The following is a 25,908-nucleotide window of genomic DNA, read 5'->3' as shown; positions in this document are numbered from 1 at the left end:
AATTAGAAACAACAAAACCGGCTCCTCCGCGGGTCTCCAGCTCCACAAACCACAAACTAGAAAACAACGCATCACCTTATATCTCCAGCTCCACAACAGTCACCAAGAAACACCGACAATGGCACCTCCATGGGTCTCCAACTCCCCAAACCTCAACTAGAAACACGAACACCGGCTCCTCCGTGGGTCTCCTGCAACACGACCCTCAACTACAAACACCAACACTGACTCCTGGCGGGTCTCCAGCTCAACGACATTCAACTAGAAACACCAACAGCTTCTCCTCCGCAGGCCTCCAGCACCATGACCCTCAGCAAGAAACACTAACACCGGATCCTCCACGGGACTCCAGCTCCACGATCCTCAACTAGAAACACCAACACCGGCTCCTCCGCGGGTCTCCAGCTCCACGATCCTCAACTAGAAACACCAACAATGGCTCCTCCACGTGTCTCCAACTCCAAACCCGCAACCACAAACACCAACTCCAGCTCCTCCATGGGTCTCCAGCTCCACGACCCACAAACTAGAAAACAAGGCTCCATCCTGTATCTCCAGCTCCACGACCCTCAAACAAAGACCCCCACAGCGGCTATTCTGCCATCGACACCTCGAGGACCCTCAACTAGAAACACCAACTCCAGCTCCTCCATGGGTCTCCAGCTCCACGACCCTCAACTAGAAACACCAACTCCAGGTCCTCCACAGGTCTCCAGCTCCATGACCCACAAACCAGAAAACAACGCTCCACCCTGTATCTTCAGCTCCACAACCTTCAATGAGAAACACCAACAACGGCTCCTGTGTGGGTATCCAGCTCCATGATAATCAACTAGAAACCCCAACAATGGCTCCTCCGCATGTCTCCAACTCCACGACCCTCAACCAGAAACACCATCGACAGCTCCTCCACGGGTCTCCAGGTCCGTGACCCACAAACTAGAAAACAACGCTCCACCCTGTATCTCCAGCTCCACGACCCTCAAAGAAAAACACCAAGAGCGGCTGTTCCACCATCTCCACCTCGATGACCCTCAATTAGAAACACCAATTCCATGTCCTCCACGGGTCTCCAGCTCCATGACCCACAAACTAGAAAACAACGCTCCACCCTGTATCTCCAGCTCCATGACCGTAAAACAAAAACACCAACAGCGGCTACTCCGCCATTTCCATCTCGATGACCCTCAACTAGAAACACCAACTCCAGCTCCTCCATGGGTCTCCAGCTCCACGACCCTCAACTAGAAACACCAATTCCAGCTCCTCCACTGGTCTCCAGCTCCATGACCCACAAACTAGAAAACAACGCTCCACCCTGTATCTCCAGCTCCACAAACATCAACTAGAAACACCAACTGCAGATCCTCCGCGAATCTCCAGCTCCAAAACCCTCAACTACAAACACCAACATGGGCTCCTCCGCAGGTCTCCAGCTCCACGATCCTCAATTAGAAACAACAAAGCCGGCTCCTCCGCGGGTCTCCTGCTTCGGAAACCACAAACTAGAAAAGAACGCATGACCCTATATCTCCAGCTCCACGACCCTCAAGTAAAAACAACTCCAGCTCCTCCACAGGTCTCCAGCTCCATGACCCACAAACTAGAATACAATGCTCCACCCTGTATCTCCAGCTCCACAACCCTCAAACAAAGACACCAACAGCGGCCATTCCGCCATCGCCACCTCGATGACCCTCAACTAGAAACACCAACTCCGGCTCCTTCATGGGTCTCCAGCTCCACGACCCTCAACTAGAAACACCAACTCCAGCTCCTCCACAGGTCTCCAGCTTCACGACCCACAAACCAGAAAACAATGCTCCACCCTGTATCTGTAGCTGCACAACCCTCAATGAGAAACACCACCACCAGCTCCTACACGGGTCTCCATCTCCACGACCCACAAACTAGAAAACAATGCTCCACCCTGTATCTCCAGCTCCACAACCCTCAACGAGAAACACCACCACCGGCTCCTCTGCAGGTCTCCAGCTCCACGACCCACAAACTAGAAAACAAAGCTCCACCCTGTATATCCAGCTCCAAAACCCTCAACAAAAAACAGCAACAATGGCTCCTCCACGGGTCTCCAGCTCCACGATCCTCAACTAGAAACACTAACAATGGCTCCTCCGCGTGTATCCAACTCCAAACCCGCAACCAGAAACACCAACGACAGCTCTTCCACGGGTCTTCAGCTCCACGACCCACAAACTAGAAAACAACGCTCCACCCTGTATCTTCAGTTCCATGACCCTCGAACAAAGACACCCACAGCGGCCATTCCGCCATCGACACCTCGATGACCCTCAACTAGAAACACCAACTCCGGCTCTTCCTTGGGTCTCCAGCTCCACGACGCTCAACTAGAAACACCAACTCCAGCTCCTCCACAGGTCTCCAGCTCCATGACCCACAAACCAGAAAACAACGCTCCACCCTGTATCTCTAGCTCCACAACCCTCAACGAGAAACACCACCACCGGCTCCTCTGCGGGTCTCCAGCTCCACAATCATCAACTAGAAACACCAAAAATAGCTCCTCCGCGTGTCTCCAACTCCACGACCCTCAACCAGAAACACCATCGACACCTCCTCCACGGGTCTCCAGGTCCGTGACCCACAAACTAGAAAACAACGCTCCACCCTGTATCTCCAGCTCCACGACACTCAAAGAAAAACACCAAGAGTGGCTACTCCGCTGTCTCCACCTTGATGACCCTCAATTAGAAACACCAACTCCAGCTCCTCCATGGGTCTCCAGCTCTACGACCCTCAACTAGAAACACCAACTCCAGCTCCTCCACAGGTCTCCAGCTCCATGACCCACAAACTAAAAAACAACGATCCACCCTGTATCTTCAGTTCCATGATGGTCAAACAAAAACACCAACAGCGGCTACTCCGCCGTCTCCACCTCAATGACCCTCAACTAGAAACACCAACTCTGGCTCCTCCATCGGTCTCCAGCTCCACTACCCTCAATTAGAAACACCAACTGCAGCTCCTCCACAGGTCTCCAACTCCACAACCCACAAACCAGAAAACAACGCTCCACCTTTTATCTGTAGCTCCACAAGCCTCAACAAGAAACACCACCACCGGCTCCTCCATGGGTCTCCAGCTCCACGACCCACAAACTAGAAAACAATGCTCTACCCTGTATCTTCAGCTCCACGACCCTCAAACAAAAACACCAACAGTGACTACTCTGCCGTCTCCACGTCAATGACCCTCAACTAGAAACACCAACTCCGGCTCCTCCATGGGTCTCCAGCTCCACGACCCTCAAATAGAATCACCAACTCCAGCTCCTCCACGGGTCTCCAGCTCCAATACCCACAAACTAGAAAACAACTCTCCACCCTGTATCTCCAGCTCCACAAACATTAACTAGAAACACCAACTGCAGTTTCTCCGCGAGTCTCCAGCTCCAAAACCCTCAACTACAAACACCAAGACAGGCTCCTCTGTAGGTCTCCAGCTCCACAATCGCCAATTAGAAACAACAAAACCGGCTCCTCCGCAGGTCTCCAGCTCTACAAAGCACAAACTAGAAAACAACGCATCACCCTGTATCTCCAGCTCCACAACAGTCAACGAGTAAGACCAACAATGGCTCCTCCACGGGTCTCCAACTCCCCAAACCTCAACTACAAACACCAACACTGGCTTCTCCTCGGGTCTCCTGTGACATGACTCTGAACTACAAACACCAACACCAGCTCCTGGTGGGTCTCCAGCTCCATGACATTCAACGAGAAACACCAACAGCTTCTCCTCCGCAGGTCTCCAGCACCATGACCCTCAGCAAGAAACACCAACACCGGATCCTCCGTGGGACACCAGCTCCACGATCCTCAACTAGAAACACCAACACCGGCTCCTCCACAGGTCTCCAGCTCCATGACCCACAAACTAGAAAACAACGCTCCACCCTGTATCTCCAGCTCCATGATCGTCAAACAAAAACACCAACAGCGGCTACTCCGCCATCTCCACCTCGATGACCCTCAACTAGAAACACCAACTCCAGCTCCTCCATGGGTCTCCAGCTCCACTACCCTCAATTAGAAACACCAATGACAGCTCCTCCACGGGTCTCCAGCTCCATGACCCACAAATTAGAAAACAATGCTCCACCCTGTATCTCCAGCTCCACAAACCTTAAACAAAGACCCCCACAGCGGCTATTCCGCCATCGACACCTGGATGACCCTCAACTACAAACACCAACTCCGGCTCCTCCATGGGTCTCCAGCTCCACGACCCTCAACTAAAAACACCAACTCCAGCTCCTCCACAGATCTCCAGCTCCACGACCCACAAATCAGAAAACAACGCTCCACCCTGTATCTCCAGCTCCACAATCCTCAACGAGAACCACCACCACCGGCTCCTACACGGGTCTCCATCTCCACGACCCACAAACTAGAAAACAACGCTCCACCCTGTATCTCCAGCTCCACAATCCTCAACGAGAAACACCACCACCGGCTCCTCTGCGGGTCTCCAGCTCAAACACCCACAAACTAGAAAACAACACTCCACCCTGTATCTTCAGCTCCACAACCCTCAACGAGAAACACGAACAACGGCTCCTCTGCGGATATCCAGCTCCACTATCATCAACTAGAAACACCAACAATGGCTCCTCCGCATGTCTCCAACTCCACGACCCTCAACCAGAAACACCATCGACACCTCCTCCATGGGTCTCCAGGTCCGTGACGCACAAACTAGAAAACAACGCTCCACCCTGTATCTCCAGCTCCACGACTCTCAAAGAAAAACACCAAGAGCAGCTGCTCCGCCATCTCCAACTCGATGACCCTCAACTAGAAACACCAACTTCACCTTCTCCATGGGTCTCCAGCTCCATGACCCTCAACTAGAAACACCAACTCCAGAACCTCCACGGGTCTCCAGCTCCGTGACCCACAAACTAGAAAACAGCGCTCCACCCTGTATCTCCAGCTCCACACACATCAACTAGAAACACCAACTGCAGTTCCTCCACGAGTCTCCAGCTACAAAACCCTCAACTACAAACACCAACATGGGCTCCTCCACAGGTCTCCAGCTCCACGATCCTCAATTAGAAACAACAAAACCGGCTCCTCCGCAGGTCTCCAGCTCCGCAAACCACAAACTAGAAAACAACACATCACCCTATATCTCCAGCTCCACAACAGTCACCGAGAAACACCAACAATGGCTCCTCCACGGGTCTCCAACTCCCCAAAGCTCAACTACAAACACCAACACCGGCTCCTCCACGGGTCTCCAGCAACACGACCCTAAACTACAAACACCAACACTGGCTTCTGGTGGGTCTCCAGCTCCACGACATTCAACTAGAAACACCAACAGCTTCTCCTCCGCAGGTCTCCAGCACCATGACCCTCAGCAAGAAACACTAACACCGGATCCTCCATGGGACTCCAGCTCCACGATCCTCAACTAGAAACACCAACACCGGCTCCTCCGCGGGTCTCCAGCTCCACAATACTCAACTAGAAACACCAACAATGGCTCCTCCACGTGTCTACAACTCCAAACCCGCAACCAGAAACACCAACGACAGCTCCTCCATGGGTCTCCAGCTCCACGACCCACAAACTAGAAAACAACGCTCCACCCTCTATCTCCAGCACCACAACCCTCAACGAGAAACACCCACAACGGCTCCTCCGCAGGTCTCCAGCTCCACGATCCTCAACTAGAAACACTAACAATGTCTCCTCCGCGTGTCTCCTCCGCGTGTCTCCAACTCCGAACCCTTAACCAGAAACACCAACGACAGCTCCTCCATGGGTCTCCAGCTTCAAGACCCACAAACCAGAAAACAACGCTCCACCCTGTATCTCCAGCTCCACGACCCTCAAACAGAGACCCCCACAGCGGCTATTCCGCCATCGACACCTTGATGACCCTCAACTAGAAACACCAACTCCGGCTCCTGCATCGGTCTCCAGCTCCACAACCCTCAACTAGAAGCACCAACTCCAGCTCCTCCACAGGTCTCCAGCTCCAAGACCCACAAATCAGAAAACAACGCTCCACCCTGTATCTCTAGCTCCACAATCCTGAATGAGAAACACCACCACCGGCTCCTACACGGGTCTCCATCTCCACGACCCACAAACTAGAAAACAACGCTCCACCCTGTATCTCCAGCTCCACAATCCTCAACAAGAAACACCACCACTGGCTCCTCTGCGGGTCTCCAGCTCAAACACCCACAAACTAGAAAACAACACTCCACCCTGTATCTTCAGATCCACAACCCTCAACAGAAACACCAACAAAGGCTCCTCCATTGGTATCCAGCTCCACGATCATCAACTAGATACACCAAAAATGGCTCCTCCGTATGTCTCCAACTCCATGACCCTCAACCAGAAACGCGATCGACAGCTCCTCCATGGGTCTCCAGGTCCGTGACCCACAAACTAGAAAACAACGCTCCACCCTGTATCTCCAGCTCCATGACTGTAAAACAAAAACACCAACAGCGGCTACTCCGCCATTTCCATCTCGATGACCCTCAACTAGAAACACCAACTCCAGCTCCTCCATGGGTCTCCAGCTCCACGACCCTCAACTAGAAACACCATCTCCAGCTCCTCCACAGGTCTCCAGCTCCATGACCCACAAAACAGAAAACAATGCTCCACCCTGTATCTCCAGCTCTACAAACATCAACTAGAAACACCAACTGCAGTTCCTCCACGAATCTCCAGCTCCAAAACCCTCAACTACAAACACCAACATGGGCTCCTCCACAGGTCTCCAGCTCCACGATCCTCAATTAGAAACAACAAAACCGGCTCCTCCGCGGTTCTCCAGCTCCGCAAATCACAAACTAGAAAACAAAGCATCACCCTATATCTCCAGCTCCACGACCCTCAACTAAAAACACCAACTCCAGCTCCTCCACAGGTCTCCAGTTCCATGACCCAAAAACCAGAAAACAGCGCTCCACCTTGTATCTCTAGCTCCACAACCCTTAATGAGAAACACCACCACCGGCTCCTACACGGCTCTCCAGCTACATAACCCACAAACTAGAAAACAATGCTCCACCCTGTATCTCCAGCTCCACAACCCTCTACGAGAAACACCAACAAAGGCTCCTCCGCGGGTCTCCAGCTCCACGATCCTCAACTAGAAACACCAACAATGGCTCCACCACGTGTCTCCAACTCCAAACCCTCAACCGGAAACACCAACGACAGCTCCTCCACAGGTCTCCAGCTCCACGACCCACAAACTAGAAAATAACGCTCCACCCTGTATCTCCAGCTCCACACACATCAACTAGAAACACAAACTGCAGTTCCTCCTCGAGTCTCCAGCTCCAAAACCCTCAACTACAAACACCAACATGGGCTCCTACACCAACATGGGCTCCTCCACCAACATGGGCTCCTCCGCAGGTCTCCAGCTCCACGATCCTCAATTAGAAACAACAAAACCGGCTCCTCCGCAGGTCTCCAGCTCTGCAAACCACAAACTAGAAAACAACGCATCACCTTATATCTCCAGCTCCACAACAGTCACCGAGAAACACGGACAATGGCACCTCCATGGGTCTCCAACTCCCCAAACCTCAACTACAAACACGAACACCGGCTCCTCCGTGGGTCTCCAACAACACGACCCTCAACTACAAACACCAACACTGACTCCTGGCGGGTCTCCAGCTCAACGACATTCAACTAGAAACACCAACAGCTTCTCCTCCGCAGGCCTCCAGCACCATGACCCTCAGCAAGAAACACTAACACCGGATCCTCCACGGGACTCCAGCTCCACGATCCTCAACTAGAAACACCAACACCGGCTCCTCTGCGGGTCTCCAGCTCCACGATCCTCAACTAGAAACACCAACAATGGCTCCTCCGCGTGTCTCCAACTCCAAACCCGCAACCACAACACCAACGACAGCTCCTCCACGGGTCTCCAGCTCCACGACCCACAAACTAGAAAACAAGGCTCCATCCTGTATCTCCAGCTCCACGACCCTCAAACAAAGACCTCCACAGCGGCTATTCCGCCATCGACACCTCGAGGACCCTCAACTAGAAACACCAACTCCAGCTCCTCCATGGGTCTCCAGCTCCACGACCCTCAACTAGAAACACCAACTCCAGGTCCTCCACAGGTCTCCAGCTCCATGACCCACAAACCAGAAAACAACGCTCCACCCTGTATCTCTAGCTCCACAATCCTCAACGAGAAACACAACCACCGGCTCCTACACGGGTCTCCAGCTCCACGACCCACACACTAGAAAACAATGCTCCACCCTGTATCTCCAGCTCCACAACCCTCAACGAGAAACACCACCACTGGCTCCTCTGCAGGTCTCCAGCTCCACGCCCCACAAACTAGAAAAAACGCTCCACCCTGTATCTCCAGCTCCACAACCGTCTACGAGAAACACCAACAACGGCTCCTCCGCGGGTCTCCAGCTCCATGATCCTCAACTAGAAACACCAACAATGGCTCCACCACGTGTCTCCAACTCGAAACCCTCAACCGGAAACACCAACGACAGCTCCTCCACAGGTCTCCAGCTCCACGACCCGCAAACTAGAAAACAACGCTCCACCCTGTATCTCCAGCTCCACACACATCAACTAGAAACACCAACTGCAGTTCCTCCTCGAGTCTCCAGCTCCAAAACCCTCAACTACAAACACCAACATGGGCTCCTCCACAGGTCTCCAGCTCCACGATCCTCAATTAGAAACAACAAAACCGGCTCCTCCGCGGGTCTCCAGCTCCACAAACCACAAACTAGAAAACAACGCATCACCTTATATCTCCAGCTCCACAACAGTCACCAAGAAACACCGACAATGGCACCTCCATGGGTCTCCAACTCCCCAAACCTCAACTAGAAACACGAACACCGGCTCCTCCGTGGGTCTCCTGCAACACGACCCTCAACTACAAACACCAACACTGACTCCTGGCGGGTCTCCAGCTCAACGACATTCAACTAGAAACACCAACAGCTTCTCCTCCGCAGGCCTCCAGCACCATGACCCTCAGCAAGAAACACTAACACCGGATCCTCCACGGGACTCCAGCTCCACGATCCTCAACTAGAAACACCAACACCGGCTCCTCCGCGGGTCTCCAGCTCCACGATCCTCAACTAGAAACACCAACAATGGCTCCTCCACGTGTCTCCAACTCCAAACCCGCAACCACAAACACCAACTCCAGCTCCTCCATGGGTCTCCAGCTCCACGACCCACAAACTAGAAAACAAGGCTCCATCCTGTATCTCCAGCTCCACGACCCTCAAACAAAGACCCCCACAGCGGCTATTCTGCCATCGACACCTCGAGGACCCTCAACTAGAAACACCAACTCCAGCTCCTCCATGGGTCTCCAGCTCCACGACCCTCAACTAGAAACACCAACTCCAGGTCCTCCACAGGTCTCCAGCTCCATGACCCACAAACCAGAAAACAACGCTCCACCCTGTATCTTCAGCTCCACAACCTTCAATGAGAAACACCAACAACGGCTCCTGTGTGGGTATCCAGCTCCATGATAATCAACTAGAAACCCCAACAATGGCTCCTCCGCATGTCTCCAACTCCACGACCCTCAACCAGAAACACCATCGACAGCTCCTCCACGGGTCTCCAGGTCCGTGACCCACAAACTAGAAAACAACGCTCCACCCTGTATCTCCAGCTCCACGACCCTCAAAGAAAAACACCAAGAGCGGCTGTTCCACCATCTCCACCTCGATGACCCTCAATTAGAAACACCAATTCCATGTCCTCCACGGGTCTCCAGCTCCATGACCCACAAACTAGAAAACAACGCTCCACCCTGTATCTCCAGCTCCATGACCGTAAAACAAAAACACCAACAGCGGCTACTCCGCCATTTCCATCTCGATGACCCTCAACTAGAAACACCAACTCCAGCTCCTCCATGGGTCTCCAGCTCCACGACCCTCAACTAGAAACACCAATTCCAGCTCCTCCACTGGTCTCCAGCTCCATGACCCACAAACTAGAAAACAACGCTCCACCCTGTATCTCCAGCTCCACAAACATCAACTAGAAACACCAACTGCAGATCCTCCGCGAATCTCCAGCTCCAAAACCCTCAACTACAAACACCAACATGGGCTCCTCCGCAGGTCTCCAGCTCCACGATCCTCAATTAGAAACAACAAAGCCGGCTCCTCCGCGGGTCTCCTGCTTCGGAAACCACAAACTAGAAAAGAACGCATGACCCTATATCTCCAGCTCCACGACCCTCAAGTAAAAACAACTCCAGCTCCTCCACAGGTCTCCAGCTCCATGACCCACAAACTAGAATACAATGCTCCACCCTGTATCTCCAGCTCCACAACCCTCAAACAAAGACACCAACAGCGGCCATTCCGCCATCGCCACCTCGATGACCCTCAACTAGAAACACCAACTCCGGCTCCTTCATGGGTCTCCAGCTCCACGACCCTCAACTAGAAACACCAACTCCAGCTCCTCCACAGGTCTCCAGCTTCACGACCCACAAACCAGAAAACAATGCTCCACCCTGTATCTGTAGCTGCACAACCCTCAATGAGAAACACCACCACCAGCTCCTACACGGGTCTCCATCTCCACGACCCACAAACTAGAAAACAATGCTCCACCCTGTATCTCCAGCTCCACAACCCTCAACGAGAAACACCACCACCGGCTCCTCTGCAGGTCTCCAGCTCCACGACCCACAAACTAGAAAACAAAGCTCCACCCTGTATATCCAGCTCCAAAACCCTCAACAAAAAACAGCAACAATGGCTCCTCCACGGGTCTCCAGCTCCACGATCCTCAACTAGAAACACTAACAATGGCTCCTCCGCGTGTATCCAACTCCAAACCCGCAACCAGAAACACCAACGACAGCTCTTCCACGGGTCTTCAGCTCCACGACCCACAAACTAGAAAACAACGCTCCACCCTGTATCTTCAGTTCCATGACCCTCGAACAAAGACACCCACAGCGGCCATTCCGCCATCGACACCTCGATGACCCTCAACTAGAAACACCAACTCCGGCTCTTCCTTGGGTCTCCAGCTCCACGACGCTCAACTAGAAACACCAACTCCAGCTCCTCCACAGGTCTCCAGCTCCATGACCCACAAACCAGAAAACAACGCTCCACCCTGTATCTCTAGCTCCACAACCCTCAACGAGAAACACCACCACCGGCTCCTCTGCGGGTCTCCAGCTCCACAATCATCAACTAGAAACACCAAAAATAGCTCCTCCGCGTGTCTCCAACTCCACGACCCTCAACCAGAAACACCATCGACACCTCCTCCACGGGTCTCCAGGTCCGTGACCCACAAACTAGAAAACAACGCTCCACCCTGTATCTCCAGCTCCACGACACTCAAAGAAAAACACCAAGAGTGGCTACTCCGCTGTCTCCACCTTGATGACCCTCAATTAGAAACACCAACTCCAGCTCCTCCATGGGTCTCCAGCTCCACGACCCTCAACTAGAAACACCAACTCCAGCTCCTCCACAGGTCTCCAGCTCCATGACCCACAAACTAAAAAACAACGATCCACCCTGTATCTTCAGTTCCATGATGGTCAAACAAAAACACCAACAGCGGCTACTCCGCCGTCTCCACCTCAATGACCCTCAACTAGAAACACCAACTCTGGCTCCTCCATCGGTCTCCAGCTCCACTACCCTCAATTAGAAACACCAACTGCAGCTCCTCCACAGGTCTCCAACTCCACAACCCACAAACCAGAAAACAACGCTCCACCTTTTATCTGTAGCTCCACAAGCCTCAACAAGAAACACCACCACCGGCTCCTCCATGGGTCTCCAGCTCCACGACCCACAAACTAGAAAACAATGCTCTACCCTGTATCTTCAGCTCCACGACCCTCAAACAAAAACACCAACAGTGACTACTCTGCCGTCTCCACGTCAATGACCCTCAACTAGAAACACCAACTCCGGCTCCTCCATGGGTCTCCAGCTCCACGACCCTCAAATAGAATCACCAACTCCAGCTCCTCCACGGGTCTCCAGCTCCAATACCCACAAACTAGAAAACAACTCTCCACCCTGTATCTCCAGCTCCACAAACATTAACTAGAAACACCAACTGCAGTTTCTCCGCGAGTCTCCAGCTCCAAAACCCTCAACTACAAACACCAAGACAGGCTCCTCTGTAGGTCTCCAGCTCCACAATCGCCAATTAGAAACAACAAAACCGGCTCCTCCGCAGGTCTCCAGCTCTACAAAGCACAAACTAGAAAACAACGCATCACCCTGTATCTCCAGCTCCACAACAGTCAACGAGTAAGACCAACAATGGCTCCTCCACGGGTCTCCAACTCCCCAAACCTCAACTACAAACACCAACACTGGCTTCTCCTCGGGTCTCCTGTGACATGACTCTGAACTACAAACACCAACACCAGCTCCTGGTGGGTCTCCAGCTCCATGACATTCAACGAGAAACACCAACAGCTTCTCCTCCGCAGGTCTCCAGCACCATGACCCTCAGCAAGAAACACCAACACCGGATCCTCCGTGGGACACCAGCTCCACGATCCTCAACTAGAAACACCAACACCGGCTCCTCCACGGGTCTCCAGCTCCACGATCCTCAACTAGAAACACCAACAATGGATCCTCCGCGTGTTTCCCACTCCAAACCCTCAACCAGAAACACCAACGACAGCTCCTCCACGGGTCTCCAGCTCCACAACCCACAAAGTAGAAAACAACGCTCCACCCTGTATCTCCAGCTCCACAACACTCAACAAGAAACACCACCACCGGCTCCTCTGCGGGTCTCCAGCTCCACGACCCACAAACTAGAAAACAAAGCTCCACCCTGTATCTCCAGCTCCACGAACCTCAAACAAAGACCCCCACAGCGGCCATTCCGCCATCGCCACCTCAATGACCCTTAACTAGAAACACCAACTCCGGCTCCTCCATGGGTCTCCAGCTCCACGACCCTCAACTAGAAACACCAACTCCAGCTCCTCCACGGGTCTCCAGCGCCATGACCCACAAACTAGAAAACAACACTCCACCCTGTATCTCCAGCTCCATGACCATCAAACGAAACCACAAACAGCGGCTACTCCGCCATTTCCATCTCGATGACCCTCAACTAGAAACACCAACTCCGGCTCCTCCATGGGTCTCTAGCTCCACGACCCTCAAATAGAAACACCAACTCCAGCTCCTCCACGGGTCTCCAGCTCCATGACCCACAAACTAGAAAACAATGCTCCACCCTGTATCTCCAGCTCCACAGTCATCAACTAGAACCACTAAAGGCAGTTCCTCTGCGAGTCTCCAGCTCGAAAACCCTCAACTACAAACACCAACATGGGCTACTCCACAAGTCTCCAGCTCCACGATTCTCAATTAAAAACAACAAAACCGGCTCCTCTGCGGGTCTCCGGCTCCACAAACCACAAACTAGAACACGACGCATCACCCTGTATCTCCAGCTCCACAACAGTCAATGAGAAACACCAACAATGGCTCCTCCACGGGTCTCCAACTCCCCAAACCTCAACTAGAAACACCAACACCGGCTCCTCCGCGGGTCTCCAGCAACACGACCCTCCACTACAAACACCACCACTGGCTCCTAGCGGGTCTCCAGCTCCACGACATTCAACTAGAAACACCAACAGCTTCTCCTCCGCATGTCTGCAGCACCATGACTCTCAGCAAGAAACACCAACACCGGATCCTCCATGGGACTCCAGCTCCACGATCCTCAACTAGAAACACCAACAACGGCTCCTCCGCAGGTCTCCAGCTCCACGATTCTCAGCTAGAAACACCAAAAATGGCTCCTCCGCATGTCTCCAACTCCAAACCCTCAACGAGAAACACCAACGACAGCTCCTCCACGGGTCTCCAGCTCCACGACCCACAAACTAGAAAACAACGCTCCACCCTGTATCTCCAGCTCGATGACCCTCAAACAAAGACACCAACAGCGGCCATTCCACCATCGCCACCTTGATGACCCTCAACTAGAAACATCAACTCTGGCTCCTTCATGGGTCTCCAGCTCCACGACCTTCAACTAGAAACACCAACTCCAGCTCCTCCACAGGTCTCCAGCTCCACGACCCACCAACCAGAAAACAACACTCCACCCTGTATCTCTAGCTCCACAACCCTCAATGAGAAACACCACCAGCGGCTCCTACACGGGTCTCCAGCTCCACGACCCACAAACTAGAAAACAGTGCTCCACCCTGTATCTCCAGCTCCACAACCCTCAACGAGAAACACCAACAACGGCTCCTCCGCGGGTCTCCAGCTCCACGATCCTCAACTAGAAACACTTACAATGGCTCCTCCGCGTGTATCCAACTCCAAACCCGCAACCAGAAACACCAACGACAGCTCCTCCACGGGTCTCCAGCTCCACAACCCACAAACTAGAAAACAATGCTCCACCCTGTATCTCCAGCTCCACGACCCTCAAACAAAGACCCCCACAGCGGCCATTCCGCCATCGACACCTCGATGACACTCAACTAGAAACACCAGCTCCAGCTCCTCCATGGGTCTCCAGCTCCACGACCCTCAACTAGAAATACCAACTCCACCTCCTCCACAGGTCTCCAGCTCCACGACCCACAAACCAGAAAACAACGCTCCACCCTGTATCTCCAGCTCCATAACCCTCATCGAGAAACACCACAAACGGCTCCTCCACAGGTCTCCAGCTCCACGACCCACAAACCAGAAAACAACGCTCCACCCTGTATCTCCAGCTCCACAACCCTCAACGAGAAACACCACAACTGGCTCCTCTGCAGATCTCCAGCTCCACGACCCACAAACTAGAAAACAACACTCCACCCTGTATCTCCAGCTCCACAACCCTCAACGAGAAACACCAACAACGGTTCCTCAGTGGGTATCTAGCTCCACAGTCATCAACTAGAAACAACAAAAGTGGCTCCTCCACGTGTCTCCAACTCCACAACCCTCAACCAGAAACACCATCGACAGCTCCTCCACGGGTCTCCAGGTCCGTGACCCACAAACTAGAAAACAACGCTCCACCCTGTATCTCCAGCTCCACGACCCTCAAGAAAAAACACCAAGAGTGGCTACTCCGCCGTCTCCACCTCGATGACCCTCAATTAGAAACACCAACTCCAGCTCCTCCATGGGTCTCCAGCTCCACGACTCTCAACTAGAAACACCAAGTCCAGCTCCTCCACAGGTCTCCAGCTCCACGACTCTCAACTAGAAACACCAAGTCCAGCTCCTCCACGGGTCTCCAGCTCCACAACCCACAAACCAGAAAACAACACTCCACCCTATATCTCTAGCTCCACAACCCTCAACGAGAAACACCACCACCGGCTCCTCTGTGGGTCTCCAGCTCCACGACCCACAAACTAGAAAACAACGCTCCACCCTGTATCTCCAGCTCCACAACCCTCAATGAGAAACACCAACAACGGCTCCTCCTCGGGTCTCCAGCTCCACAGCCTAAGTCATGAGAGGCAGCACTGGCTCTTCTCGTAGATTCCAGATCCGAGACCCTCAGATTCGAATTGCAGGACCTCTTCCCCACTAGATCTCCAGCTGCACAATACTCAAACTGCAACAACATCAGCTCCTCCTAGAGTGTCCAGCTGCACGACCCTCAAACTAGAACAGCTCCTCCCAGGGTCTTCAGCTCCACGGCCCTCAAACTATAAAGACAACAGCTCCTCCCTGCATCCCCAGCTCTACAACCGTCAAACTAGAACACCAGTTCCTCTCCAGGTGTCCAGCTCCACGGCTCTCAAAGGAAAACAACATCAGCTCCTCCCTAGTTCTCCAGCTGTACGACCCTCAAATTGGAACATGAGCTCCCCGCCGCGTCTCCAGCTGCATGGCCCTTAAACTGGAACATCAGCTTCTGGGCCCTGAAACTGGAACATCAGCTCCCACCGGGTCTCCAGCTGCATCGCCCTCAAAGTGGAACATCGGCGCCACCCTGAATCTCCAGTTGCACGGCCCTCAAACTGGAACATCAACTCCCCCACGGTTCTCCAGCTGCACGGCCCTCAAACTGGAACATCAGCTCCCCTCCTGGTCTCCAGCTGCACGGTTCTCAAACTAGAACATCAGCTCTCTTGCCATGTGTCCAGCTGCATGGACCTCAAACTGCAACATCAGCTCCCCGCTGAGTCTCCAGCTGCATGGCGCTCAAACTGGAACATCAGCTCTCTGCCCTGTGTCTACCTGCACGGCCCTCAAACTGGAACATCAGCTCCCCACTGGGTCTACAGCAGCACGGACCTCAAACTGGAGCATTAGCTTACCCCTGTGTGTCCAGCTCCCCGGCCCTCCAATTGGAACATCAGCTTCCTGATGAGTCTCCAGATGCACGGCCCTCAAACTGGAACACCAGCTCCCCCCCGGGTCTCCAGCTGCACGGCCCTCAAACTGGAACATCAGCTCCCCCCAGATCTACAGCTGCACGGCCCTCAAACTGGAACATCAGCTCCCTGCTGGGTCTCCAGCTACACAGCCCTCAAACTGGAACTTCGGCTCAGTCCTGGGCTCCAGCTGCACGGCCCTCAAACTGTAATAGGAGCTGCCCCACCGAGTTCAAACTGTTCCAGTTTGAGGTCCGTGCAGCTGGAGACCCGGCAGGCAGCTGACGTTCCAGTTTGAGTGCCATGCAGCTGGAGACCCGGGGGTAGCTGATGTTGCAGTTTGAGGGCCGTGCAGCTGGACACATGGCAAGAGAGCTGATGTTCTAGTTTGAGAACCGTGCAGCTGGAGACCAGGCAGGGAGCCAATGTTCCAGCTGGAGACCCTACAGGGAGCTGATGTTCCAGTTTGAGGGCCGTGCAGCTGGAGACCAGGAGGGGAGCTGATGTTCCAGTTTGATGTTCCCCCCCAGGTCTCCAGGTGCAGGGCCCTCATACTGGAACATCAGTTCCCCGCCCAGGCTCCAGCTACACGGCCCTGAAACTAAAACATCATTTCTCCCCCGGGTCTCCAGCTGCACCGCCCTCAAACTGGAACATCTGCTCCCCGTCAGGTCTCGAGATGCACGGCCCTCCAACTGGAATATCAGCTCCCCGCCGGGTCTCCAGCTGCATGGCCCTCAAATTGGAACATCAGCTCAGCCCAGGGCTCCAGCTGCACGGCCCTCAAACTCGAACATTGGCTCCCCACGGATCTACAGCAGCACGGCCTCAAAATGGAACATGAGCTCCCCGCTGGGTCTCCAGCTGCACGGCCCTCAAACTGGAACATCAGCTCCCTGCCAGGTATCCTGCTTCACGGCCCTAAAAATGGAACATCAGCTCCCCGTAGGGTCTCCAGCTGCACGGCCCTCAAACTGGAACATCAGCTGCCCCTCGGGTCTCTAGCTGCACGGCCCTCAAACTGGAACATGAGCTCCTCTCCAGTTGCAGGACACTAATACTAGAAAAATGCCAGCTCCTCCTGGGTTCTACAGCTATGCAACCCTCAAACTAAAGAAACGCCAGCTCCTCTCTGGGTCTGCAGCTGCATGAACCTCAAACTAGATCACCTCTCCCCGTGGATCTCCAGCTCCACGACCCTCACAGAGGAATAGCCACACCGGCTCCTTCACTGTCTTCAGCTCCACAACCTAAGACATCAGTGGCAGCACCAGCTCCTCCGTGGACCTCCAGCTCAACGACTCTCAGGCAGACTTAAAGGCAGCGTCGGCTCCTCCCCAAGGCTCCAGCTCCACCACCTTCAGATTTGAACAGCGGTAGCACCAGCTCCTGTCCGGGTCTTCAGCCCCACAACCCTCCCTGAACAATCCCTTCTCATGAAATTCAGCAGTCAAGAAAACTGCAGCAGAAGTAAATGAATAAATGTTTTGTTTTCAAATCTATATCTCTTTTATGTTCATGAGTTAACTTTTCCACTTTCCATTAAACTTGTAATCTACTTATGTCCAATGTGATAGAAACACAGCATTTGAAATGACGTTTAAAAACTTAGAAATATTTTTAATATAATCAACACACAGCCGTAGACGCGATCTTATTTCTCTCTGCCTGTACAGAAGTCTTGTGAAAATTCAAACTATGAATTTACTTTGTTGAGATTCCCAGAATACACATTAATCCCAAATGTTACTCCCCTCCTTAAAATCTTTTAACATGTTCCCATCACTCAAGCATAAATGCCAGCTCCCATTCACAGCCCAAGGTGTCCAGGATGGCCCTGCCCTCTGCCCTGGTCTGTGGATTCCCCTCTTACGTGCCAGCACCCATCCACAGCCCACAGTGCCCGGCACAGCCCTGCCCTCTACCCTGGCCTATGGTCTTCACTCTGGTGCCCAGCCCGGCCCTTCACCCCCCTGTCCTGGCTTATGGTCTCCCCTCTTAAATGCCAGCTCCCATCCACAGCCCACAGTGCCCAGCACGGCCCTGCCCTCTGCTCTGGCCTAAGGTCTCTCCCCTCTGCCATTCCCTTCCTGCCAGACAGGCCTCTGTCAGTTCCCCAAACCACAGACTCAGGCCTGACTCCGAACCTTTCCCCTGCTGTGCCCTCTGCCTGGGGTGCCTTTCCCCGGCTCCACATCCTCCTCTTAACTCACTCAGCTCCAGCCTGCTGGTCGCCCCTCAGGTGGATGAACACATGGTGTCCTCCCGCCCCACCGGCCTTGGCATAGGCTCTTCTCTGTGCCAGACACACTCCCCCTCTCACTATCGGGGTTTACTCTCTAAATAGCATTCATCCTTGGAGTCTCCACTGAAATATCGCTCCCTGCCCACCCCCTCACTGGGACTTAACCTTGGTTAGGTTGCCAACCCATCTCCAGACTCCAGGAAGCCAGATGCCATCCTAGCACTTGGAACTTCCCCATTGCCACATTTTGCACACCCGTGATTACTGTGTTAGGTTGGTGCAGAAGTCATTGAGATTTTTGCCATTACTATTAACGAACTGCAGCACCAGCTCCTTCCCACTTTTTTTTTTTCCCATTACTTTTAATGACTGCTGCCCCAACTATTAGCATCATTTATATTTATCTATCTATCCATCATCTGCCTTCCCCTCTAGAAAGGAAGCTCCATGAGAATAGAGGCCAAATCTACTCAAATCACTCTAGCTTCCCAGCACACTGCTTGTCATAATCATTTACCGACTGACTGACAGAGAAATGCCGTCACTGTTGCTGGGATGAGGCACACGACACGCCCCTTTGAAAGCCACTGTCATGGACAGGACAGTTAGCATTTGCTCTTCACTCCTGCACCCGTGGCGTGGCTGGGCTTAGGCTGATCTAGTCTGGGCTTGACTCCAGGCTGAGCGTGGGAACCATGTGTGCTCCACACGCCTCTCATCCTGCAGCCAGAGCCGCTGTTCCCCGGGGCACGCGCATCTCGTAGGGAAAATCAAGAGCCTTAGAGGGCAGGCCTGGCAGTGCCCGCACATTCCAGGCTTCTGCTCGTGCCGTGTCCGTGCAAATCTCGTTGGCAGAAGTTAAGTCACCCAGCCACAAGCAACACCTGTGGGATGGATAAGTCTGTCCACCCTCCCTCGGGCCCTGGCTAGGCTGCAGCTGCGAGCTGTGTCATACTCTTACAGGAGAGTGAAAAATTGAGGCCCAACATTAAATCACCCATGGCAAGAAATGTCGGCCTCTGTGTCCCCACGCTGGAATCATTCTTCACCAGCGGGTTCGCCTGAGCTGACTTCCCTTTGCAATGGTGTCTGCAGGTTTAGGCCAATGCTGTTCCCTGTGGAGGAGAGAGAAGCCTCAGTGGGCCTCTGTCTGTTGGGAAAAACAAGATATTAGCTTGGCGCAAAACCACCACAAGCCCCAGGGGGCCCACGCCTTGTGTGACAGGAGAGGGGCAGAGAACTGTGGGAACTCAGGAAAGCTTGCGTCCCCAGCCTCTCCCCCGTGTTCTCAAGCCCTCCCCTGCATCCCCAGCTCCCTCCCCTGTGTCCCCAGCCCTCTCCCCTGCTTGCCCCATCTCTGCTTTCTTTTTTTCATTTTCTTTACTTTTTTTTTGAGACAGGGTCTAGCTTTGTCACCCAGGCTGGAGTGCAATGGCACGATCTCGGCTTACTGCAACCTTCACCTCCAAGGCTGAAGCAATTCTCCCTCCTCAGCCTCCCCAGTGGCTGGGACTACAGATGCCTGCCACCACACCCAGCTAATTTTTTTTTTCTTTTGGTAGAGACAGGATTTGCCATGTTACCCAGGCTGGTCTCAAATTCCTGAGCTCAAGTAATCCTCCCACCTGTCTCCCAAAGTGCCGGGATTACAGGCATGAGCCACTGAGTTCAGCCTGCTTTATTTTTCTTTACAGTACTTGGAACCTTCTAATGTACTAAGGACACGTGTATTTTATTTTTTGTCTTCCCTAGAACAGGAGCTTAACGTGGGCAGGTATTTTTGTTGATCTCATCTATCACCCTATCCCTAAGCGCCTGGAACAGTGTCTGGCACATGAATAGTGTGTTCCAAATAAATATTTTTAATAGATAACTAAATGAAATATCCTACAAGAGAAAGCTAGTATTTGGAACTCACCCATCAACAGAACCTAAAAGCCAAAGACCTTTAGCCTGTCTCCGCCTCTGAACACACCCAACCCGGGAGGAGCCAGCAGAGGAAAAACAGGAACAAAGGTGGGGAAGGGAGCAGGTGGTGCCCACCAAGTAAGGACCCCTGAGGCTTAGGCCAAACCTGAGCTGGAGAAAAGACTAGTCTAGGAACTGGGTGTGAGACTAAGTTTAGATTTGTCTGGCCTGGATTTTGTAACACCTAAACAAGGGTTATTCCATTATCATTTTTTTTTTTTTGAGATGGAGTCTCACTGTCCCCAAGGCTGGAGTGCAGTGGCGTGATCTCAGCTCACTGCAACCTCTGCCTCCCGGGTCCAACTGATTCTCATGCCTCAGCCTCCCGAGTGGCTGGATTACAGGCGCACACCACCATTCCCAGCTAATTTTGTATTTTTAGTAGAGATGGGGTTTCACCATGTTGGCCCCCTGGCTCACGCCTGTAATCCTATCACTTTGGGAGGCTGAGGTGGGCAGGTCACAAGGTCAGGAGATTGAGACCATCCTGGCTAACACGGTGAAACCCCATCTCTACTAAAAATACAAAAAATTAGCTGGGCGTGGTGGCGGACACCTGTAGTCCCAGCTACTCAGGAGGCTGAGGCAGGAGAATTGCTTGAACCCCGGACGTGGAGGTTGCAGTGAGCCAAGATCACACCACTGCATCCAGCCTGGGCGACAAAGCGAGCCTCTGTCTCAAAAACAAACAAAAAAAAACCTTCAAAAGAATGTAAGAATTATTATTTTTTAAAGTACAGCTTTAAAAATGCCCCTTACAAATACATCAGTGTTATATTAAGGCAAACCTACTTCAGAAGCACAAAGTTAATTTTTTATGATTCCAAGAAATATGTGAATGTTTAAAAAAAAAAAAACCCAAACACCTGAAAAGGGATCGAACTCAAGATAGTTTGTAACATTTTATTGCAAAAAGAAGGGCAGAGAACAGTTTTCTTCTTCATACCTGTTTGCCACAGACCTCCCTGAGAGCAGTAATTTTTAGCAACTCTCCTGTGCAAACAAGTCTCATCAAGGAATCAGTGTACGGGCCACAAATACCTTCTCAGTGCAGTTTCACCTACAATACAAACACTCAGAAGCACAAATTTAACTGAGGTGAGAAACCAGGCCATTTTGTAGCTTCAGTTTTTCTACCAGTAATATATTAATTTCTTGAAATAGCCTAATAATTTACTTCTACTATCAAAACAGAAGCCCAATCTGGGAGAAAAATTTTTATAGAAGTCACACTAATTTCAATCACATTAGTAGAGGAATTCATATTAGTATAGGCTGAGGCGGGACGATCACTTGAGCCTAGGAGTTTGAGACCAGCCTGGGAAAGACAGTGAGATTCCATCTCTAATTATTTTTTCATATAAAGAAATTCAGAGAGGAGAAGGAAGTGGATTGATATGTGTCTGTCCAAAGACAAATTTTGTGTGTCTGTACATACAACACAACTATGAACCTTCCTTCACGCAGCTCACAATCCAGTAGTGAGAGGGAACTATGAAAACATGAGACCCCACGATGAGGAAAAAGGTGCGCATCAGAGAAAAGAAAAATGCTGCGATGACCCAATGGCAGGAGCAGCACGCATCCACTTTCTTTGTTTTTTTGAGATAGGGTTTCGCTCTGTCTCCCAGGCTGGAGTGCTGTGGCTTGATCTCAGCTCAATGCAGCCTCAACCTCCCAGGCTCAAGTGATCTTCCCATCTCAGCCTCCCAAGTAGCTGGGACTACAGGCGTGCACCACCACACTGGGTTCATTTTGTTGACTTTTTGTAGAAACAGGGTCTCACGATGTTGCCAAGGCTGGCATCCTGAAGGGTGGGTGGGGCTTCATCCTACAGAGATGAAAGGCAGAAGCAGCTCAGAGCCCAGAGCAAAGGGGTTGGGGACAAGGGCATCCAGAACAGAGTGGCTCGGCTGAGACATCCAGTAGGATGCCACCAGGCAGAGGTGTGGTGGAAAAACACAGGGCCACAGGGTGAATGCTCACACGTGAGGAGCAAACCACCACAGAACACGACAGAAACACGGTGCACTACATCAGGCTTCAAATCGCAGCCCTGCAACTTGAGAGCTACCACAGGCAACCGGAAAGGGAGCACGGACAGCACCGCCCACTGCCTGAGGCTGTGAGACGACCAGAAACCTGCTCTCACTAATGACCCGCCTTATTCCAGAATGAACTCAGGAAACACAAAGACACAGTACAGCAAAATAAAGTAAATGTTAACCACGTTGGCTGAGGAGAAAGTGAAGAGGTCTAAGACTGTCATAAAGTTTACCTCTACTCTAAACTCTCATTACTGGCGAGCCACCAACCAGACTTTAAATTTTCCAGCAGCTAAATTGAAGAGGAAAATGTAATCAAGTAAATGGTTTATAAGATGCAAACAAAACAGAACAGCCACCACAGCTGCTGAGCACACATTGCAGCTCCAGCTCCAGGGAGGAACAGGGCAGCCATCTCCTGGGGCTGCCCCGCAGTAGGCGTGTGAGCCCCAAAGCCAGCGTCCCTCGGGGTGGACAGTGACTACGGGCTTCATGGGGCCACATGCCCCCAGCACAAGCTGAAGAAATCTCCCAGGGCAATTCAAGGAACAGGGCCTCACGATGTTGCCCAGGCTGGTCTCAAACTCCTGTGCTCAAGCGATCCCCCTGCCTCGGCCTCCCAAAGTGTTGGGAGGTCAGGCGTGAGCCACTGCACCTGGCCCGGCAGGCACTTTAGAGAAGAGGGCTTTGCATCCTGAAGGGCAAGTGGGCTTCATCCTACAGAGATGAAAGGCAGAGGAAGCTCAGAGCCCAAGGTAAAGGGGGGTGCCTAAGAAAAGTGACTCCACTGGGAACACAGTGAGAGGTCCCGATGCACAGCTTGGGTTAAGCCAGACACTCATTTCAAAGTATCTCAGGAATGGGGGACTCAGCACCTGTCAGGCAATTCTCTCTCTCAAGCAGGCTCCTGGTAGATATTTAGTAGCAGCTGAAATCAACATTATGTTCTGACAGATACTTGCTGATTATTAAAGAGCTATATATGCTTTGAGGACCAGCTGAAGTGGGGCAGGACTAACAACACCCTCTGGTGAAAATACGGGAACCCAAATACACAAGTCAGAGCAGGAGGTGTCTGCCCCCACCCCCAAACAATAATGCTGACCCTGGATTTGGGTTAAGTGCCTAGCCCAGCATGTGAGTGTTCAGTAAGTGGAAACCATCACCATCATTAGGTGACGGAAAACCATCAAAGCTTTGAGCGGGCTTGTTGGCCAAGAACAGTGGTCGTGTATTAGCCACTACTAATAATCGCAGCTGACAGTCACTGAGCACTTGCTCCGTGCCAGGATCACAGGAAGCACCTCGCATGCATTTCCTCAATATTCCCTCCCAGTAACGGCGAGGACACAAAACTGGTGGAGCCAGGACTGGAATCCAGGCAGGCCCCAAAGCACTCCAGTGGAGCCTGCCAAGGTGGGCAGGCTTTCACGCTAATGAGGTCCAGTATTTGACCACCACTCCTAGGTGAGCAAGTTTAACAGAAAACCTAAAACTAAACCTAAAATCTAAAAACCTGAGCAAACGCATAAAAAGCAGGCTGTTAAAATGGATCATAAATCTTGCATCACTCACTGGAAAACCACTCAAAATAAACGTCTCTGCGACATGGCCTCTGGGGAGGGCACTCCGTGTGGCTCGTACCACCCTGGTGACAAACCACTTGAACCTGGGTGGTCATCTGACCACATTTCACAGATGATGCACAGAGCCATCTGCACCCACTGTGGTCAACATTTAGGACGTTTTAAGCTAAGATTTGCCAAATTGTAGCCTACTGGATTCCAGGTTCTCTTGACATCTTTTTCCAGTAGCCATGTCTTGCACTTCCCAAGTATAAAGGAACCGAGATGCAAATTTTAAAAAGGAGGATTTAAGAATAATGAAAAGAGAAAAATCAAGAAAGCACAATCACTAGAGCAGAGATAACAGAATTTCTGAATTCCCTGAAAACAATCTATATAAATGCATGTGAAATAATACACCAGCATCTGTGGCCCACACGTCACGTATCAGGAACTGATGTCAGAATATAAGGTAAACATGTTACTGTGAAAACACAAATCCTCACAAATCATTAGGCAGTAAGGCTGAATGAAGCATCGCCCCACGCACAGCGCAGTGAGGCAGTGTCCAGCAGCCGTAGTGCTCCCTGTGTCCCAGTCCAGTCTCTGGCAACATCAGGTACTTCCCACTAATAACGAGGAGCCTTTCAACATTTTCACAACATCTCAAAACCGACCCCTTTTCTAGCTTAAATGGCACGGATCTGGAAAGGGAAACTATACACAGAATCGGAAAAGATGACTGCCCCTGAGGGATTACAGAAAAAGCCGCAGTCAGGTGTTCAATGAAGTAAAACGTGATCTTCCCAGGGGAGGGGGGATCAATTGAGCTGAAACTGGCAAGAACTAACTGCAGGGAGCTCACAACACCCAGGGACCCGGATTTCCGCCGCCTGAACGTCCAGTATTCGCACACTGATAAGAACACCTCCCCATAATTCCCCTGCCAGCGCCTCCAACACCCCCAATCCTTTCCCCAGGAATGCAGTCCCCGTGTTTGCGGCTCCTGTAACAGCCACGTTCCCACACAAGTGCTGCCTGAGCTCCCCAAGCCCTCCAACCACCACCCCCCAATGCCCTCGAAGGTCTATTCAGAGAAGTCACCAAGATGCAGTCACCGAGGAAATTCAAGGACCTCCAACTTACCAAAAGGCTTCCGGCTGTACAGAGCTAAGCTTCCTATTCCCCTCCTAAACCTACAACCTAGTTTTCATTTCTCAAGAAGCCTTTCCCTGTGCTCATGCACGCAGCTGTCAGCCGGCTTGGTGAGGCACTCCAAATAACAGCGGCAGCCACAACAGAAACCAGAAGCATCTCCACCATGAAGCAGTAATAATACTTTGTCCTAATGATCCCTTTGTCCTTGGAGAATGAACTTCAGAAAGAAAGTTATCCACTGCGAGCAGAGCAGGCTTCTGGGTCCGGACCCAGGTCCCACGGGCCCACTCAGCGGCTTCTGGGTCCGGACCCAGGTCCCACGGGCCCACTCAGCGGCTTCTGGGTCCCGACCCAGGTCCCACTCACCGTTGGAGAGAGCTTGCTGAAGCTCGGTGTCCGATATCACTCCACTCCTGTCTTTATCAACCCTACAACATCAAGAAGACCAAATAAGCTGGCGATCCAAAGTTCAGGAAAAGCAAAACAAACGTCTCCT

The 25,908-nt window shown here is 52.2% G+C and overlaps 1 protein-coding gene and 1 pseudogene across 1 annotated transcript in view; one reads left to right on the top strand and one right to left on the bottom strand.

Moving 5' to 3' along the window:
* LOC139363981 (uncharacterized) overlaps positions 1-25,908 on the bottom strand; it is a 47,308-nt gene that overhangs the window by 15,151 nt on the left and 6,249 nt on the right. The window contains exon 4 of the mRNA XM_071099223.1: positions 25,779-25,840. Coding sequence (XP_070955324.1) covers positions 25,779-25,840 — 62 coding nt within the window. The remainder of the gene's footprint in view (positions 1-25,778; positions 25,841-25,908) is intronic.
* Positions 14,097-16,749, top strand: LOC139363665 (mucin-2-like; annotated as a pseudogene).

The sequence above is a fragment of the Macaca nemestrina genome, chromosome 6 (genome assembly GCF_043159975.1).
Source record: "Macaca nemestrina isolate mMacNem1 chromosome 6, mMacNem.hap1, whole genome shotgun sequence".
Lineage (NCBI taxonomy): Eukaryota > Metazoa > Chordata > Mammalia > Primates > Cercopithecidae > Macaca > Macaca nemestrina.
This window is presented reverse-complemented; position numbering and strand designations above follow the sequence as displayed.